At 42.3% G+C, this 21,096-nt stretch overlaps 1 protein-coding gene across 2 annotated transcripts in view; it reads left to right on the top strand.

The window, feature by feature from the left end:
• Positions 1–21,096, top strand: part of HDAC3 (histone deacetylase 3) — a 96,506-nt gene that overhangs the window by 40,144 nt on the left and 35,266 nt on the right. For both annotated transcript variants that reach the window (XM_069763698.1, XM_069763699.1), the window contains one exon: positions 17,309–17,442. In XM_069763698.1, coding sequence (XP_069619799.1) covers positions 17,309–17,442 — 134 coding nt within the window. The remainder of the gene's footprint in view (positions 1–17,308; positions 17,443–21,096) is intronic.

Genomic DNA, 21,096 nt, shown 5'->3' on the forward strand with positions numbered 1-21,096 from the left:
AAGAACATAGTAACATAGTAACATAGTTAGTAAGGCCGAAAAAAGACATTTGTCCATCCAGTTCAGCCTATATTCCATCATAATAAATACCCAGATCTACGTCCTTCTACAGAACCTAATAATTGTATGATACAATATTGTTCTGCTCCAGGAAGACATCCAGGCCTCTCTTGAACCCCTCGACTGAGAAGAAGACTTTGTTTGCTTTCCAACTGAAGGCATAAACAACTTGGTTAAATCGGTGAGAAATACGATGGGGGTATCTGAGTCAAAAGAACCCCAAACACCACAGGAAATCATGTTTGCTGGTCTTTCCCAACGGAAAGGCCACGTGTTTCCAATAAACCAGGCCATAAAGGACCTCGTTAAGAAGGAATGGGGTAAAGGTCAAAAAGGGTTGGTACCAATACCCTGTAAGAGGCGCTACCTCTTTGATGACGAAGATTTGAGTACATGGACCAAAATACCAAAGGTCGATGCTGCAGTTGCATCTACATCTCGCCGGTTCTCCTTGCCCGTGGAAGATGCAGGTTCCTTATCAGATCCCATGGACCGAAAATCAGATGCGCTCCTTAAAAAATCGTGGGAGGCCTGTGTCACGGCATTCAAACCGGCAATTGCAGCCACATGTACTGGCAGGTCAATGTTAGTCTGGCTGGATCAGCTGGAGCAAAATATTAAAAATGGTGTATCCAGGGAGAAGTTACGAGCATCTATCCCTTTGATCAAAGGTGCGGCTGCCTTTATATCAGATGCCTCTATTGACTCCCTACGACTGGCGGCCAGAACAGCTAATATCTCCAATACGGCTAGGCGGGCTTTATGGCTAAAAAACTGGAAAGGAGATGCCCAATCTAGATCCAAATTATGTGCCATACCCTGTCAGGGTGAGTACCTGTTTGGAACAGTCCTTGACGATATACTCACGAAGGCAGGTGAAAGGAAAAAAGGATTCCCTAATCCCTTTGTTCCATCTTACAGAAGGGCCTTCAGGAAGCCACCATTCGGAAAGAAGGGAGGCTTCAGAGACAGATGGAACAATAAGGATTTTAAACAAAAAGGAAACCTGTTTAATAAACGTCCATTCAAGCCAGCCGACAAATTCCAGTAATTATATTCCTCCAGTGGGTGGAAGATTAAAACAGTTTAGGCAACAATGGGAAGAGATAACAATAAATAATTGGGCCATTAAATTAATATCTTCAGGCCTCACATTAGACTTTATTAGAACTCCACCGGACTCCTTCCTCCTTACCACCTTAAGATCCAGGCCTCAGCAAGAGGCGCTTGAAACAGAGGTTAAAACCCTCCTACGCAAACAAGTCCTAGTGGAAGTCCCATCTTCCCAGATGGGGAGGGGATTTTATTCTCCCTTGTTTCTGATTAGTAAGCCGGATGGCCCTTTCAGAACCATAATTAATTTAAGAAAGCTGAACTCCTTTATAAGGCCTAAAACATTCAAAATGGAATCCATTCGTTCAGCCATAAAGAATCTATTTCCAAACTGTTACATGGTAGTATTGGATCTTAAGGATGCTTACTATCATATTCCTATACATCATTTATTCCAGCAGTTCCTTCGGGTAGCAGTCTGTATAGAGGGACAAATTCGTCATCTACAATATAAGGCGATGCCCTTCGGATTATCCATGGCCCCAAGGGTTTTCACAAAATTGCTATTGGAAGTTATGTCTTTCCTAAGAGTAAAAGATACTTTAGTCATTCCATATCTAGATGACCTATTGATTGTGGGTAAAGACCCCCTACAGTGTGAGCAGAGGTTACGGGAAGTAGTGATTTCCTTACAATCCCTGGGGTGGCTGGTTAATTGGGAAAAATCTAGACTTCAGCCTGTTAAGTGTCAGAAATTCCTGGGGCTCCTTCTAGATTCAGCTGACCAGATTTGTAAGCTGCCTGAGGATAAGAAATTCTCCATAGTTGATAAGGTATCCTTAGCAATAGAAAATCGTAGTATGTCACTCAGACAGAGCATGTCATTACTAGGTTCTCTGACATCGTGTATTCCTGCGGTCCAGTGGGCTCAGGCTCATACTAGGCTTCTACAAAAATTTATATTAGAGGAAGACATCAAGAATAGAGGCTGTCTGGATAGAACAGTTTATCTAACAACGGAAGTATTACACTCCCTTAAGTGGTGGTTAAATCAGAAAAACCTTTCAAGGGGGGTTCTCTGGGTAATTTCCCCCTCTAGTATAGTGACCACAGATGCTGGTCCTAAAGGCTGGGGGGCACATTTTAAGGATCAGTGGGTTCAGGATCTTTGGTCTAGTTCGGAACTGGATAGTTCTTTGAATGTCAGAGTTGAGGGCGATATATTATTCCCTACTTCACTTTCTTCCTCAGCTCAGCGGCTCTCACACAAGAGTGTTCTCCGACAACACCACGGCAGTAGCTTACTTAAACCATCAAGGAGGTACGCGGTCGGACAGACTCAGGGAGCTGGTATCAGACATCATGGAATTAGCCGAAGGTCATCTGCTATCACTATCAGCAGTTCACATCAGGGGCACAGACAAATTTCGTGCCGATTTTCTGAGCCGTCACACCCTCCATCAAGGGGAATGGATGCTAAACAGAAAAATTTTCAAAATGATAACAGCGCAATGGGGTATTCCTCAAATAGATTTGTTTGCCACAAGAGCCAACCGACAGGTCAGGGCGTTTGCCTCTCTAAACAGGGAGGACAAGCCGGACATACTCGATGCCCTCCAAGTACCCTGGACTTTCGACCTGGCATATGCTTTTCCTCCATGGAATCTACTACCTTTGGTAATAAGAAAAATAAGGGAAGAAGGAGCAAGAATTCTATTAATAGCCCCATTCTGGCCCAAAAGGCCATGGTTCTCATGGCTGAGGGCGATGTCAGTGTCGGACCCGTGGATTCTGCCTCAATCCAAGGACCTGCTCTCTCAGGGTCCGTTCCTTCATCCTCAGGCAAAGGGCATGAATTTAACTGCATGGAGTTTGAAAGGCAGTTACTAAATCTCAGGGGGTTTTCTAGTGGGTTAATAGATACTCTGATGAAAAGTAGAAAACCCTCAACTACCAGGATTTATGTTAGAATTTGGAGGAAATTCCTTCAATTCCATACTACACAACTTTCCGCTGATATTCCTATATTTCCAATATTGGAATTTCTACAAAAAGGTCTGGAATTAGGTCTTTCAGTAAGCACTCTGAAAGTACAGGTGTCAGCCTTAGGAGCTCTTTTTAATTTTGATGTAGCAGGTAATAAATGGATATCTCGGTTTATATCTGCCTGTGAGAGATCGAGACCAATTAGCATACCTCGGGTCCCTCAGTGGGATCTATCGATAGTCCTAAATGCATTGACTCAATCACCTTTTGAGCCTCTCCATGCAGCCTCACTAAAAAATATTTCTTTAAAAACGGTATTATTAGTGGCATTAGTTTCTGCCAGAAGAGTAAGTGATCTTCATGCTTTATCTATAGATCCTCCCTTTTTTGTGGTAACATCAGATAGGATACTTTTAAAAACAGATCCTTGTTATCTCCCTAAGGTGGCTTCTACCTTTCATAGATCCCAGGAGATCCTGTTACCTACCTTTTATGAGAACCACTCAACTCCAGAAGAAGAAAGACTTCACACCCTAGACGTAAAAAGGACTGTCTTAGCCTATTTAGAGAGAACTAGGGACTGGAGGAAGAGTAGGGCTCTCTTTGTGTCTTTTCAGGGTAAAACCAAGGGTGCCGGAGTCACAAAGAACACATTATCTCGCTGGATCAGAGAGGCAATAATCTTGGCGTATAAGGCTGGAGGGAAAGATCCTCCAATGCATGTGGGAGCGCACTCTACAAGAGCCTTGTCGACTTCCTGGGCAGAAAGGGCAAATGTGCCAATAGACCTTATATGTAAGGCTGCAACTTGGTCTTCACCGAATACCTTCTATAAGCATTATAGATTAGATCTATCCTCTGCTTCTGATCTAACTTTTGGTGTATCGGTCCTTGACTCAGTAAACCCACCCAGTCTATAGTCTCTGCAATTCTCTCTAGTGGGTGCTGTCGTGGCGAATAGAAAATACCGGATTACGTACCGGTAATGCTCTTTTATAGAGCCCACGACAGCACCCGTTCACATCCCTCCCTTTTCTGTATATAGTTGCACATGGTGCTTTTTTGGTGAGGTGTAAATATTAGAAGATATAGTATGAGGTTGTAAATATGTATATATATGTATATACCCGAACCTGTTAACTAAAACCTGGCGGCGGTTCCTCCTATTCTCTGTAAAACAACTGAGGAGCGAGGGGGGGCCGCCCCTTTTATCTCTCTGTAGGTTTCCTGTTCCTAGGGGCGGATCCCCTCTCTCTAGTGGGTGCTGTCGTGGGCTCTATAAAAGAGCATTACCAGTACGTAATCCGGTATTTCATCTCAATACTTTGTAATATATCCTTTGTTGGCAATGACTGAGGTCAAACGTTTTCTGTAAGTCTTCACAAGGTTGCCACACACTGTTGTTGGTATGTTGGCCCATTCCTCCATGCAGATCTCCTCTAGAGCAGTGATGTTTTTGGCTTTTCGCTTGGCAACACGGACTTTCAACTCCCTCCAAAGGTTTTCTATAGGGTTGAGATCTGGAGACTGGCTAGGCCACTCCAGGACCTTGAAATGCTTCTTACGAAGCCACTCCTTCGTTGCCCTGGCGGTGTGCTTTGGATCATTGTCATGTTGAAAGACCCAGCCACGTTTCATCTTCAATGCCCTTGCTGATGGAAGGAGGTTTGCACTCAAAATCTCACGATACATGGCCCCATTCATTCTTTCATGTACCCGGATCAGTCGTCCTGGCCCCTTTGCAGAGAAACAGCCCCAAAGCATGATGTTTCCACCACCATGCTTTACAGTAGGTATGGTGTTTGATGGATGCAACTCGGTATTCTTTTTCCTCCAAACACGACAAGTTGTGTTTCTACCAAACCGTTCCAGTTTGGTTTCATCAGACCATAGGACATTCTCCCAAAACTACTCTGGATTATCCAAATGCTCTCTAGCAAACTTCAGACGGGCCCGGACATGTACTGGCTTAAGCAGTGGGACACGTCTGGCACTGCAGGATCTGAGTCCATGGTGGTGTAGTGTGTTACTTATGGTAGGCCTTGTTACATTGGTCCCAGCTCTCTGCAGTTCATTCACTAGGTCCCCCCGCGTGGTTCGGGGATTTTTGCTCACCGTTCTTGTGATCATTCTGACCCCACGGGGTGGGATTTTGCGTGGAGCCCCAGATCGAGGGAGATTATCAGTGGTCTTGTATGTCTTCCATTTTCTAATTATTGCTCCCACTGTTGATTTCTTCACTCCAAGCTGGTTGGCTATTGCAGATTCAGTCTTCCCAGCCTGGTGCAGGGCTACAATTTTGTTTCTGGTGTCCTTTGATAGCTCTTTGGTCTTCACCATAGTGGAGTTTGGAGTCAGACTGTTTGAGGGTGTGCACAGGTGTCTTTTTATACTGATAACAAGTTTAAACGGGTGCCATTACTACAGGTAATGAGTGGAGGAAAGAGGAGACTCTTAAAGAAGAAGTTACAGGTCTGTGAGAGCCAGAAATCTTGATTGTTTGTTTCTGACCAAATACTTATTTTCCACCATAATATGCAAATAAAATGTTAAAAAAACAGACAATGTGATTTTCTGGATTTTTTTTTCTCAGTTTGTCTCCCATAGTTGAGGTCTACCTATGATGTAAATTACAGACGCCTCTCATCTTTTTAAGTGGTGGAACTTGCACTATTGCTGACTGACTAAATACTTTTTTGCCCCACTGTATGTAGTCAAAAAGAATAGAAAACCAATTCACTGCAGTATAACAATCAGAAACGGACTAAATTACCTACTTGGATATCCAGAGACTAACCTGGACAATATGTCCAGCAAAGAATAATATAAAACAATGTACAGCATAAAGAAGCAAATGGTTTCAAATATTGGTTATGCCAGAATATGCCAAGTCCATGAAAAACAGTCCAAACTTAACACAAGTGAAGTATCTAGAATCCATTCGAGCCATAGGACAGATCCCCATCGCGTGTTTTGCCTTGGCTTTGCGATACCATGAAAAAGCCAATACGAAACATACTTTGGGGTGCAGATACTGTTCTATGGTATTAATGACCCCAAAATAGCGGAGCATTCAAGATGACCCAGGAATCTCACAGAACTGGAAGAGTTTTCAGAGACAGAATGGATGAAAATCCCTCAAACAAGAATTGAAAGACTCTTGACTGGCTACAAAAAGCGTTTACAAGCTGTGATCCTTTCAAAAGGGGGTGCTACTAGGTACTAAATTTGGGGCCAATTTTCCTTTTTGTAATTTTTAGAATGTAAAAAAAAGACAAAAAAATGTGTGCATGCATATATAATGTGTGTGTGTGTGTACAACTGTGCCAGACCGCAGCATGCCAATTCCTCTTGCGGAGACGCTAGTCTCAACAACAGAAATGTAATAAATAGAATGTACTGAATGCGGTAAATCCGCACGGTTCAGTGAACACACGGGGATCTACCTGCGTTCAATGGAATGCAGCGTTTTGGACACAGTGAACATACGCTACATCCAAAGCGCTGCTACTTCCGGATCATGGGCGCTTAATGTTCAAGCCCAAACGTTAAAGATGACACATTTCCTTTGGATTTTAGGTAGAAAAAAAAAAGCCTTCATGTGCAGGGAAAGATGTGGTCTCTGCGTGCGAGTCCGTATACGTAAAAGGCCTTGACTGAGTTAAGGCAAATCAGTGGAATATTCTGCAATGGCCGATTCAATCACCAGATGTCAACCCCACTGACAGCATTTCACATGACTGAGTATTGGATATATGCTACTTAGGATGTGGGTGTCTCCATATCTAAGTATTTTTTGTTATGCCGTATGGGGAATTGAAGCCTTTTGCAGATAAAGTTGTGAGTGTGCGGTGGAGCTTTGTTTGTAGGTGTTGCTATCTCAGGGCACACCCAGGCATTCCAACCAATCTCCAGTACATTTTGTCATCTCATAAGAAAGAGGGTAAAGAAATAAATACACTGTATGGTTCTAGGCACATCTACAGGATGGTACAATAAATGCGATCGACCATTGCCTCATGGCGTAGAACAAAATATAACTTTGATCAATTCAGCCAGCGGATTTATCATCAGAAACAGAAAAATCCTATACCAGACTTGATTAAATTGATTCTCCTTGGTGAGCAGATCTGAGAAATAACATGACTGCAAGGCTTGATCTGTGACATTGCATAATCTGCATACATAATCTGCTAATTATCCCAGCCGTTTGCTGTGCCTGCACTGCTCGAAGGAAAAATCCTAATCTACTCCAGAGTTCACATACTTTAAAATTAGCATAGATTATGTTTTAACATCTCCTTTTGCGACAACATTCGCACATATTGGGTTTGTAACTGTTTTTTTCTTTCTTTTTTTTTTTTTCTTCTAAAGTGCATAGATGAGGCTGATTTTGCCATCTACCCCTCTTACTTTTTGGATCTTGTACTTCTTTAACCCGTTACCAACATCTGCCATACATTTATGGCAGAAGTGAAATCTTGGTGTACAGGGCAGGCTCTGGAGCTGAGCCTGCTCCCTAAAACACAGAATGCAGGCCGTGCTATACAGCTGCTCTTACAAGAGCTGCTGCCTCTTAGATGCTGCAGTCTATTTCGAAAACTGCATTTAAGAGGTTAGTAACTGGTTGGGGGTGTTGCTTCTGGTGCTTATTTCCCTCAGGGCCCCAAACTGGCAATTGTGCCCTAGACAGTAATATCACAATATTACAGGATCTAAATAAATCGAATATTAGCGAATGACCTCACCCCCCCTTCCTTCTTTTCCCAAAATATAATTACTGAAACCTGAGGGATTAAAAATAAATAACATATTTGGATTTGTTCTGTAATTGTTGTAACTCTCACCAGTTTCAAGCATGGAATACTGGCTGCACAGCTGAGTGCTAAAGTTCACCTTACGGTAGGTGTGTTTGTTTTTCTTTTTTTATTTCTCTTCTCCGTTACGAAGATACAGGCTTGTAAAGTTTAGGCTATAATTTGATAAGTCCGACCGTGCTTCAACAAGACTTTTTTTTCCCCCACTTGGGAGCGAGTACTTCTTCTGTTGTATGAGGTTGAAACCTCCACATAAGCTTGGTGCAGGTTTCTCCATATGACAGACACAATGCTTATGTTGCTGCGGAGCTTTGTCTAATTACAATGTCCCAGGAGCAGAGCAGAAATATCGGAATACATACACCTTCTTTCGGCTTTCATCTCTTGCTGAGCTTTGTCTCATTACAAACACTTCTAACAGCACTCCTTGCAATGTGCTGTGGTGCCGCCTCTGCTGTGGTGCCGCCTCTGCTGTGGTGCCGCCTCTGCTGTGGTGCCGCCTCTGCTGTGGTGCCGCCTCTGCTGTGGTGCCGCCTCTGCTGTGGTGCCGCCTCTGCTGTGGTGCCGCCTCTTCTGTGCTGCTTTAGATAAAACTGAAGTATTAGTAATCTCACTCTTCCATGTGCTACTCCCAGCACATTGTAATTACAATCATCTCTGCAGTGAGACCAGTTAGGAGAGCAGTCTGTCATTGTATGTCTTAAGCTATTGTCGGGTTGTTCCTTTTGTTTTCTCCTTGTTGCTGCCTGCTTATGATTGGTCATCTTCATGCAGTACATGCCCCAGAGAAAAATGTTTGGTAACATCCTTTTGGACTTATCATAAATTATAACCTAAGCTTCACAAGCTAATATCTCCACAGCGGAGAGGAAAAACTGAAATATGAAAACGTAATTTTGCTCAGCAGCTACTATTCCGTGATGTGGTCAGTTTAACATGCTCAATCTGGTGAAATGTCACCCTTAAGGAGGTTGTTGGGTCAAATGACAAGTCTGCAGTCACTCTGTGACTTGTGAACCCTACCAGTGCATGCACTGCACGCTGTGAGGATTTGCCAGTGTCGGTGCCGGAGATGTGACCGCAATTATGCAACATGCAGGTATGCTTACTCCTGGCCAGAACCCGACTAGACTATTTCCAGTCTCTCGCTATACACTTGTATTGAGCGTGCCAGAAATAGTCTAGTTAGGTTCTGGCCGGGAGTACACAGTGTTCCAAATTATTATACAAATTGTATTTGTGTCATATAGATTTAATTGTTTTGTTTTTCAAATAAACTCATGGATGGTATTGTGTCTCAGGGCTCAATGGATCACTGAAATCAATCTTAAACTCATGTGATAATTAGTTTTCCAGGTGATTCTAATTTAAAGGAAAACTACTTAAAAATGATGTTCCACATTATTAAGCAGGCCACAGTTTTCAAGTAACATGGGAAAGAAAAAGGATCTCTCTTCTGCCGAAAAGCATCAAATAGTGCAATGCCTTGGTCAAGGGATGAAAACATTAGATATTTCCTGAAAACTTAAGTGTGATCATTGTACTGTTAAGAGATTTGTGGCTGAATCTGAACACAGACGTGTTCGTGCTGATAAAGGCATAATGGGGAAGGTTTCTGCCAGGCAAGTTCATTGGATTGAGAGCAGCTGCTAAAAAGCCATTACAAACCAGCAAACAGATATTTGAAGCTGCTGGTGCCTTGAACCTCAAGGTGTAGGATCCTTGAAAGGCTTGCTTTGGTTCATAAAGCAGAAATGGTTGCAGTGGGCCCAGACATACATGAAGACTAATTTTCGAACAGTCTTGTTTATTGATGAGTGTCGAGCAACCCTGGATGGTCCAGATGGATGGAGTAGTGGATGGTTGGTGGATGGCCACCATCATGCCCCAACAAGGCTGCGATGTCAGACAAGAGGGGGAGTAGTCATGTTTTGGGCTGGAATCATGGGGATACAGCTGGTAGGGCCCTTAAGGTTCCTGAAGGTGTGAAAATGACCTCTGCAAAGTATATAGAGTTTCTGACTGACAACTTTCTTCCATGGTATAAAAAAACAGAAACGTGCCTTCAGGAGCAAAATCATCTTCATGCATGACAATGCACCATCTCATGCTGCATAGAGTATAAGTCATTGGCTGCTATGGGCATAAAAGGAGATAAACTCATGCTGCGGCCACCATCGTCCCCTGACCTCAACCCTATAGAGAACCTTTGGAGTATCATCAAGCCAAAGAAATATGAGGGTGGGAGGCAATTCACATCAAAACAGCAGCTCTGGGAGGCTATTCTGACTTCATGCAAAGAAATACAAACAGAAACTCTCCAAAAACTCACAAGTTCAATGGATGCAAGAATTGTTAAGGTGATATCAAAGAAGGGTTCCTATGTTAACATATAACTTGGCCTGTTAGGATGTTTTGGAGTTAAATAGCTTTTTTGTTCAGTGAATGTGACCTCCTAATGCTGCAAATTCAATAAATGAGCATTTTCAGTTCTTTAAAACATATCAAATGTTTAGAAATTCTACTGTGCCTAATAATTTGGAACAGTGCGTTTTGAGTTTATTCATTTTGGAGATTATACTGTAATCATTGGGAGGTTTCTTCAATAAAATTTGATGTATACTCTTAACAGGTGATGACTTTTATTAGACTGACTGTCATTTGCACCAACTATTTAGGAAAATCTGAGAAAAATATAATTTGCATAATAATTTGGAACATGGTGTACATATCGCATACTTACAGTCACGTGACTCCCACTGACACCAGTGAATCCTCACTATGCGCAGTGCAAGCACCGGTATGATTCAGAAGTCTACGGACACATTGTGACTGCAGACTTGTCATTTTAAAGGGATCATGCCATAAAAAAAAAAGTTCATTTTTTTCAACAATGTAATACTTTGTTTTTTTTTTTTTTTTTAATTCGAACATGAAAAAAATGTAAACGCTTTTTTTAATGGTATAAAATAAAGTTTTTGACAGTTTCTGCTTTTCAATCGGATCATTTCTTTTCAGATCATTGTGAAAAATATCAAGATATATTCACATTTTGATTTTGGTTTTAGAAACAATCAAAACTAATTGGAACAAACACACAATTTAAAAAAACATATACGTCATTACAAACCAAATGCAAAATGGTTCACATTAACATTCATCGTAGGTATCATTTGCTTACCACTGTTTACATACAGGAATACAAATATAAATGATTACCATCTGACTGCTCTTGTGTTGCGCCAAAATACAGAGAATCACAGCATTTACATATAGTTATCTAGGACCCCTTTGTTTCCCAGAACCAAAGTCTAAAGGTACCGTCACACTAGACGATATCGCTAGCGATCCGTGACGTTGCAGCGTCCTGGCTAGCGATATCGTCCAGTGTGACAGGCAGCAGCGATCAGGCCCCTGCTGTGATGTCGCTGGTCGGGGAAGAAAGTCCAGAACTTTGTTTTGTCGCTGGATCTCCCGCTGACATCGCTGAATCGGCGTGTGTGACGCCGATTCAGCGATGTCTTCGCTGGTAACCAGGGTAAACATCGGGTTACTAAGCGCAGGGCCGCGCTTAGTAACCCGATGTTTACCCTGGTTACCATCGTTAAAGTAAATAAAACAAACACTACATACTTACCTACCGCTGTCTGTCCCCGGCGCTCTGCTTCTCTGCTCTCCTCCTGTACTGGCTGTGAGCACAGCGGCCGGAAAGCAGAGCGGTGACGTCACCGCTCTGCTTTCCGGCTGACCGGCGCTCACAGCCAGAGCAGAGAAGCACAGCGCCGGGGACAGACAGCGGTAGGTAAGTATGTAGTGGTTGTTTTTTTTACTTTAACGATGGTAACCAGGGTAAACATCGGGTTACTAAGCTCGGCCCTGCGCTTAGTAACCCGATGTTTACCCTGGTTACCGGCATCGTTGGTCGCTGGAGAGCTGTCTGTGTGACAGCTCTCCAGCGACCAAAGAGCGACGCTGCAGGGATCCGGATCGTTGTCGGTATCGCTGCAGCGTCGCTTAGTGTGACTGTACCTTAACACTTTGGGTATGTGAGTTAGAGATCTGAGATGAGTAAGGAGATTTTCAGGTTTATGACCATGAAAGGTCCATCATAGTGTGTCTTTTGACAGCGTAGGAACCACGGTTCTCTGACCGGCAGGGATGATTTCACTGCCAATCAGAAGCGGTGTTTGCTGCATTGTCTTGCACATTACAGCACAGCAAACACTGGATGTTCGGGCCCCCTATTTAAGTGAATGGGGTCCGGGTACTGTTCTGGTACCCAAACCCAAACTTTTTGTAACTGTTCGGCTAAACCAGCCGGACCTGAACATCCAGCTGTCCACCCATCTCTAATTGGCTGTTCAGAATTGTACTGACAATCACAACTATCATAGTTGTGGGTGGGCTTCCACGAATCCCGCTGCCCTGCTTTCAGATACAGCAGGCACCTTCATGTGATCACCATGTCTTCAGACACTGTGATCGCCATGATGTAACTGTACGTCATTGGTTGGAAATGGGTTCGTAAAGGTATGTCAAATGTTGTAAAGGGGTTAATGGGCTGCATGGGCTATTGAAGGGTATATCCAGGCTTTATAGAAATGCATAAAATATGCACAAGCTTTAGCAGGCTGGTAATTGCAAGTTACCTACCTGTTGTGCACGACACCATTTTTCCCTGGCACAGAGTGGTCACAGACTGCTCCTACCGGGGATTTGGCTGCCTCTACGTACGCACCAGGGCATGACTTCCGATGTCATTCTGATTGACAGCCGGCTCCCCCAGTTAAGAATCAGTGATCCAGCTATCAATCAGAATGACTTCTGATGTCCCACCCCGTCGACGGAGCGTAAAAGAAGCCTCCGTTCTGTAGATATGTCAGCAGAAGCTTCTGAATCCCTGGCAGGAGCTGTCTGTGACCGTTCTGTGCCAGGGAAAAATTACGCCGTACACAACAGGCAGGTAAATTGCAACTATTCTGTTAGTGCTTGGCTACAATTTTTTTCTTTAAAGTCCCAAATATCCCCTTTGATACATCAAGAACTAAGCAGATAAAAGGTCTGGAGCTGATTCCATTTGTGGCATTTGCATTTGGAAGCTGCGATGTGAACCCACATCATGCAGTCAAAGGAGCACTCGATGAAAGAGAAACAGACCATCAGGATTGGAAAAAAGAGAGCAGAAATGTTAGGAGTGGCTAAATCAACAGTTTGGTGTGCAAAAAAGAGCATACTGGTGAGCTTGGGTACTGAAAAAGGCCGTGACATCCACAGAGTATGACAGTGGTAGACGATCAGAGACTGTTTTGTATGGTGACGATAAACCCCTTCACAATATCCACCCAAGCTAAGGCTAAAGTTAGGAGGATTCATACAAGTGCTTCTCACTAAATTAGAATATCATCAAAAAGTTAATTTATTTCAGTAGTTCAATACAAAACATGAAACTTGTATATAGTCATTACAAACACAGTGTTGTATGTCAAGTGTTTATTTCTGTTAATGTTGATGATTATGGCTTACAGCCAATGAAAACCCAAAAGTCATTATCTCAGTAAATTAGAATAATTAGCAAAAAACACCTACAAAGGCTTCCTAAGCATTTAAAACGGTCCCTTAGTCTATTTCAGTGGGCACCACAATCATGGGGAAGACTGCTGACTTGACAGATGTCCGGATGGCAGTCATTGACACAATCCACAAGGAGGGTAAGCCACAAAAGATCATTGCTAAAGAAGCTTGCTGTTCACACAGTTCTGTATCAAAGTATATTAATGGGAAGTTGAGTGGAAGGAAAAAGTGTGGTAGAAAAAGGTGCACAAGCAAACGTGATAAGCGCAGCCTTGAAAGGATTAAGAAAATGACATTCAAAAATTTGGGGGAGATTCACAAGGAGTGGACTGCTGCTGGAGTCATTGGTTCAAGAGCCACCACACACATGTATCCAGGACATGGGCTACAAGTGTAACATTCCTTGGTCAGTCCACTCATGACCAATAGACAACGCCAGAAGCGTCTTACCTGGGCCAAGGAGAAAAAATTGGACTGTTGCTCAGTGGTCCAAGGTGTTGTTTTCAGATGAAAGTAAATTTAGCATTTCATTTGGAAATTAAGGTCCCAGAGTCTAGAGAGGCACACAATCCAAGTTGTTTGAGGTCTAGTGTCAAATATCCACACTCAGTGATGGTTTGGGAGAGCCATGTCATCTGCTGGTGTAGGTTCACTGTGTTTTATAAAGACCAAAGTCAGTGCAGCCATCTACCCTGAGATTTTAGAGCACTTCATGCTTCCCTTTGCAGACAAGGTTTTTGGATATGGAAATTTCATTCTCCAGCAGGACTTGGCACCTGTCCACACTGCGAAAAGTACCAATACGTGGTTTAAAAACAACAGTATAGTTGTGCTGGATTGGCCAGCAAACTCGCCTTACCTTAACCCCATAGAGAATCTACGGGTTATTGTCAAGACGAAGATGAGACACCAGACCCAACAATGCAGATGAGCTGAAAGCTGCTATCCAAGCAACCTGGGCTTCCATAACACCTCAGCAGTGCCACAGGCTGATCCCCTCCATGCCATGCCGCATTGATGCCGTAATTGATGCAAAAGAAGCCCCGACCAAGTATTGAGTGCATTTACTAAACATACATTTCAGTAGGCCAACATTTCGGATTTTAAAATCATTTTTCAAGCTGGTGTTGTAAAGTATTCTAATTTACTGAGATAATGACTTTTGGGTTTTCATTGGCTTTAAGTAATAATCATCAACATAAACAGAAATAAACACTTAAAATAGATCACTCTATTTGTAATGACTCTATATAATGAGTTTCACTTTTTATATTGAAGAACTGAAATAAGTTAACTATTTGATATTCTAATTTTAGTGAAAAGCACTTATAACTGCATCAGTGATCGTTCTCAAATAGTGGGTACCTCAAAGCTCTATCCTGGCCCCAGTGTTCAACATTTTTATAAATGATCTAGATAAGGGAACTGAAGGTAAACTAATCAGCTTTGCAGATGTTAAAAAGCTATAAGGGATAGCAAATACTAGAGAAGACAGTGTGAGGATTCAAAAGGCTCTAGATAAGCTTGAACAATGGGCAGCGACTAATAGAATGGTATACGAATAGATCACAGACTGCACACGAATCAACAGTGTGATGCAGCAGCAAAAAAGGCAAAACCGTTCTAGAATATATTAAGAGAAGCATTGAGTCTAGATCACGTGACGTAATTATCACTCTACTACTCCTTGGTCAGGCCTTATCTGGAATACTGTCCAGTTCTGAGCACCACATTTTAAAAAAAGACATTGAGAAACTGGAGCAAGTTAAAAGACGAGCTACCAGGATAGTGAGCGGACTGCAAAGCGTGTGCTATGAGGAACGGTTAAAGGATTCGGGAATGTTTAGCTTGCAAGCAAAGCGTAGAGGAGACTTAATAGCTGTCTACAAATATCTGAAGGGATGTCACAGTGTAGAAGGATCATCCTTGTTCTCTTTTGCACTTGAAAACACGAGACGCAATGGAATTAAACTGAAATGGAGACTATAGAGATTAGACATTAAGGTACCGTCACACTAAGCGACGCTGCAGCGATACAGACAACGATGTCGATCGCTGCAGCATCGCTGTTTGGTCGCTGGAGAGCTGTCAGACAGCTCTCCAGCGACCAACGATCCCGAAGTCCCCGGGTAACCAGGGTAAACATCGGGTTACTAAGCGCAAGGCCGCGCTTAGTAACCCGATGTTTACCTTGGTTACCGTTGTAAATGTAAAAAAACAAACACTACATACTTGCATTCCCGGTGTCTGGTCATGTCCCTCGCCTTCAGCTTCCCGCACTGACTGCTTTACGGCTGGCCGGCACTCACCAGTCAGTGCAGGAAGCTGACGGCGGGGGACATGACCAGACTAATAGTAACCCGATGTTTACCCTGGTTACCAGTGAAGACATCGCTGGATCGGCGTCACACACGCCGATCCAGCGATGTCAGCGGGAGATCCAGCGACAAAATAAAGTGCTGGACTTTCCCCAGCGACCAACGATCTCCCAGCAGGGGCCTGATCATTGGTCGCTGTCACGCACAACGATTTCGTTAACGATATCGTTGCTACGTCACAAAAAGCATCGATATCGTTAATGATATCGTTATGTGTGACGGTACCTTTAGAAACAAAGTTTTGACAACAAAGCTGATCATTGAATGAAACAGGCTACAATAAGACGTGTTGAGTTCTCCTTCAATGGAAATCTTCAAACAGAGGCTGAACAGACATCTGTCTGAAATTTTTTTTACTGGATTCTGCTTTGAGCAGGGGGGTTGGACAGGATGAACGAGATTCCTTGCAACTCTAACATTCTATGATTCAAGTGAACAACACTCTCCAGGAGGTAGGTGTTTCAGTATCTAAGTCTCCCATAGAGAGAAGACTTCATGAAAGCAAATATACAGGGTTCACCACAAGGTGCAAACCCTTAATCTGCTTTAAAAGTAGGCCAGATTAAACTTTGAAACAAAAAAACATTTAGAGGAGCCAGCCCAATTCAAGAAAGTCATTCTGTGGTCAAATGAAACGAAAATCAACCTGTAAGGATGAGGAGGAGAAGAAGAAAATATGGAGGAGGCCTGGAACGGCACAGCACATCCTTCGTAAATCATGGTGGAGACAGTGTGATGGCATGGGAATGCATGGCTTCCAATGGCACTGGGTCACTAGTGTTTATTGATGTGATTGAAGACCAAAGCCGCCAGATGAATTCTGAAGTGTACAGGGCTATACTTTCTGCTTATATTCAACACCGTGCAGCAAGGCACTTCACAGTCCAGACGGACTCCTAACCCAAAACATACTGTGAAAGCAATCCAGAAGTTTAAGGCAAAGAAATGGAATATTCTGCCATGGCCGAGTCAAGTCACCAGATCTCAACCCCATCAAGGAGCATTTCACATGCGTAAGACAGAACTTCAAGTGTAACTGTTGTTTTTATTTCATAAATCAATAGTACACCTGACTGTAAGTATCTTTGTAATATATCTGGTCAGAAAAATCTGCTTCTTCCTCTGTTAGAATTGATCAGTCATTATCAAAATTCTCAATTCTGAGATAAAATCTATAGTTGGTGAAAACAGACTTTCCAATTACTGAGCTAGATGACAGCTGTTACTGATGAGATTCTGTGTAGATTGGAGGGGGAGGAGCTCTGCTTGTAGCTCCTCCTTCACGTCTAAATAGAATTGTTTTTTTTAATTTTTTTTTTAGAAATGAAGCAGAATCTACTTCAAAATCCATGTGAAGAAATTGTATGACCATCTCTAATACTGCATCACATTGGGTACTTTATTAACAATTGTGATTATTAATATCATTAAAATGTTTTCCAGGTATCATCCTCGGGTTCTCTATATAGACATTGACATTCACCATGGAGATGGCGTGCAGGAAGCGTTTTACCTCACTGACCGCGTTATGACCGTCTCTTTTCACAAATATGGAAACTATTTTTTTCCCGGCACAGGTAAGGCCACTATGATGGGGTATGACACTTGTAACCCATTATTAGATCAGTCGTAATAAATAAGAGAAGTGAAAGAAAAAGCAGAGGGTCAACAAAAAAAAAATACATAGAAAAAGCTAAATATAGATCCGAATGAAGAAAACATAACCAATGTCAGAGTATACATGATTGAGCATCCATGATATCGGAGATTATATCTGAAACCATATAGAATAGTTACAGTATATTATAAACTTGAATGCAAACTGCAATACCAAACATTGGTTTTGGAATGGTGGTAGGTGGGGGGCTTAAAAGCATTGCTAATTCATCAAAATTCACTGTAAAAGCAGCTTTCAAGAGGATCTTTCACCAAAATCTTCATATTTAACAGGACATGAAATGTGATAGTGGATGCAGAGTGGGATAAAATATATATATTTTTTTTTTTGTCTTTTTCATTGGTTTTTAATTTAGCCTCTCCATTGCAGAAATATTAGATATCCAAAGTATTTGGCACCCAATGAGTTAAATAACTTATCGAACAGTTTCACCTGGGGCGTGTACTTCTCTCTTTACGATGCTGACCAGTCATAAGCAGGTAGCAACACTCAAAGGAGAAAAAGGCACGCCCTGGCTGAAGCTTAGGGCGCATTTCTCAGTGTGTTATGTAATGATACAGCTCTTATCTCCTCGTCCAATCTCGGATATGATTAGAAAGCACCGATGACTCGCACCTTTCAGATAAGGTCCCTGTAAGGGGTAGGCCAGCACAGTTGAGTTTAGCTGTGACACATTACAAACTCTATCAACTCGCCTCCTTTCATAGCATTGGTCACTTCTGCTTTACTACCCTTCCTTCACATCGCCTGTCCAGTGATGGGAACTCATCAGAGTATGAGTACTCATTCAGCTGTCAGTGATTTTTCATCAGTGTTTGATGCCAAAACGAGGAGTGTAACATAGAGAGAAAATCTATAATTGAGAGATTGACACCTTTGGTTTTTGGCACACAAACACTAATGAAAAATCACTGACGTCTAAATAAGCCCTCACACTCATGTCAGTTGTCCTCAGCTTGTAACCTCTCTGCATTGAGAGCAGAGCAGCCTGTCCTATCTCACACGAGTAGTCCTGAACAGACTGCTTCTGTGTGAGAGGTAATGACAGCCTGATCTCACTGCAGAGTGATGACAAGTTATTTGAGCACAGCAGACATTAGTGTGATTACTGACATACTTGGCAATCAGGAGAGCTGATAGACTGGTTTGTAATGGTACAATGCTAAATTCAGCTGTACTGCTTTTCCGCACTCACTGACTCATAGAGGAGGTTTGACCAGGAGATCAGAGTTGTCATTACAAATCACACACTGAGAAACCTACTGTAAGCTATGGGACCTCGTGTTCTTCTTTACTTTCAGTATTGCTGTATGCTTAAATTGGTAATCTTACAGGAGGAGAAGTACACATTCCGGGGGAAAACTGTCAGGCATTTTTTCGGTCCAAGTGGGTGTTAACTTATTAGGTACTAAATGCTTTCATTGCTAATATCTCCATAATGGAGAGGCGAAATTAAAAACTTTTTCTCATTCCCTTTAGTTGCTACTTTTTTTTTTTATTCAATTCTTATTGAAAGATTATATCATTTTCAATTACAGAAATACAAAAAAGAATAAACAGGACAATATCAGTAGCAATATATCAGAGTAATAATAATAATCATTTTATATAGCGCCAACATATTCCGCAACACTTTACATTATAGAGGGGACTTGAACAGACAATAGACATTACAGCATAACAATAAACAGTTCAAAACAGATACCAAGAGGAGTGAGGGCCCTGCTCGCAAGCTTACAATCTATGAGGCAAAAGGGGAGACACGAGAGGTGGATGGTAACAATTGCTTTCGTTGTTCGGACTAGCCATAGTGTAAGGATCGGGTGTTCGTGTAAAGTTGCATGAACCAGTTAACAGCCTAAATATGTAACAGTACAGACACAGAGGGCTAATTAAATGCATAAAGTGTATGAGAACATGATGCCAGGAACCTGATTATGGTTTGTTTTTTGAATGGGCCACACAGGGATAGATGGGTTAATGCGATGAGGCGGTAGGCCAGTGTGAACAAATGCGTTTTTAGGGAACATTTAAAACTTTGGGGATTAATCGTATTAACCTGGGTAGTGCATTCCAAAGAATTGGTGCAGCACATGAAAAGTCTTGGAGATGGGGTCATTAGCAGAGCGGAGAACACTGGTAGGGTGGTAGGCTGAGACCAGGGAGGAGATGTAGGGAGTGCTTTGTTATAATAGATGAATGTGGATAAAATCCGCGCTGCTGCGATAAATGATGGATCCAGATCTAGTTATAAGATGTTCGGGTGGTTTATTCAACGCATTTCGAAGCTCATGGCTTCTTCTTAAGGAAGTTTCCACAGAAAGGAAGAAGTAATAGATGAAGGGGAGTTTATTACACACTGAGCGAGAATTCCAAAGGGCACAATTGAAAGAGGTAGAAGGCTTGCAGGGAACATTAATAAGGTTGGAGGGGTTTCTGAGTGTAGCAGTTGGGAGGTTAGACTTGCTATAACATAGGGGGTCGGGGTTGGGAGAGATGTCTCCTGCGACTAGGAGAAAGTGGATAGAAAGAGTGAGCAGATGGTTAAGTGATTTGTGAGAACGTCTCTTGGATTTGCGCTGTTTAGCAATGTGAACAAAGCATGAGTGCTATACATAGGAGAGGAAAGGGCAGAGGGGCCGATATGTATGGAGTGTAAAGAGTTAATGCAAGGGCGGTGAATGTGAGTGAATGCAGCAGCCAGGATATAGATTATATAAATGCATATGGTGAGTATTTGTTCTGTTCCAAATGAACAGGCAATAGACTTATTTGACTCTTACCTGTCTCCTGCCCTGTCTGCCATGTTGTAACTGCCAGTAGTTTGATAAAATGTATTTCAATTAAATGTGCACAAATGCCTCCCCAGGCTATGTCTGAATATATAGGAGGCTAGTTCTTAGATCTTACTTTTTTTTTCTCTCGTTAGCAATCAATCAAACTAAGTTGAGACAGCAGGAAACAATAAATGTAGTGAACAGGTAAACAAATATCCAGGCCAACATGGATCATAAACCACTTTGAAAACAAGTTATATGACCTCACTGCATAATGGACAAGCAGAAGTAAGTTGAAAGTTGAATAGCTATATAACATAACATATGCTTGCTAAGCTGGCTAGCAAAAGCTAGATATATGCAGGATTCAATGCCGGAGATAGAATGAGTTGGATGCCATTCAGGTTGCTTGCTGACATTGAGTGGAGTGAAAACACATGCAAGGTAGTTCAGTTCAGGGGTTAATTTACATGATTACCCTTCAGGTTGCTTGCTGACATTGAATGGAGTGAAAACACATGCAAGGTAGTTCAGAGTATGAGTATAACGTCCAATAAAGCATCAAGTTATAGGAAGAAAAAAGAGGGAATGGAACATTTTAAGCCATCAGTATTCTAATTTTGAGGTTACTAAAATCCAATGGAAACCATACATAGTGCAGCCAGGCGCAGAGCATAGCCAGTAAAGAGGAGAAATGCATCGGAGAAAATGGTGGGTCACATCGGTCTGATGAAAGATGGTAGGCATCAGATTCCTGGAATTCAATCCAGTCTCTC

The sequence above is a fragment of the Ranitomeya imitator genome, chromosome 4 (assembly GCF_032444005.1).
Source record: "Ranitomeya imitator isolate aRanImi1 chromosome 4, aRanImi1.pri, whole genome shotgun sequence".
Lineage (NCBI taxonomy): Eukaryota > Metazoa > Chordata > Amphibia > Anura > Dendrobatidae > Ranitomeya > Ranitomeya imitator.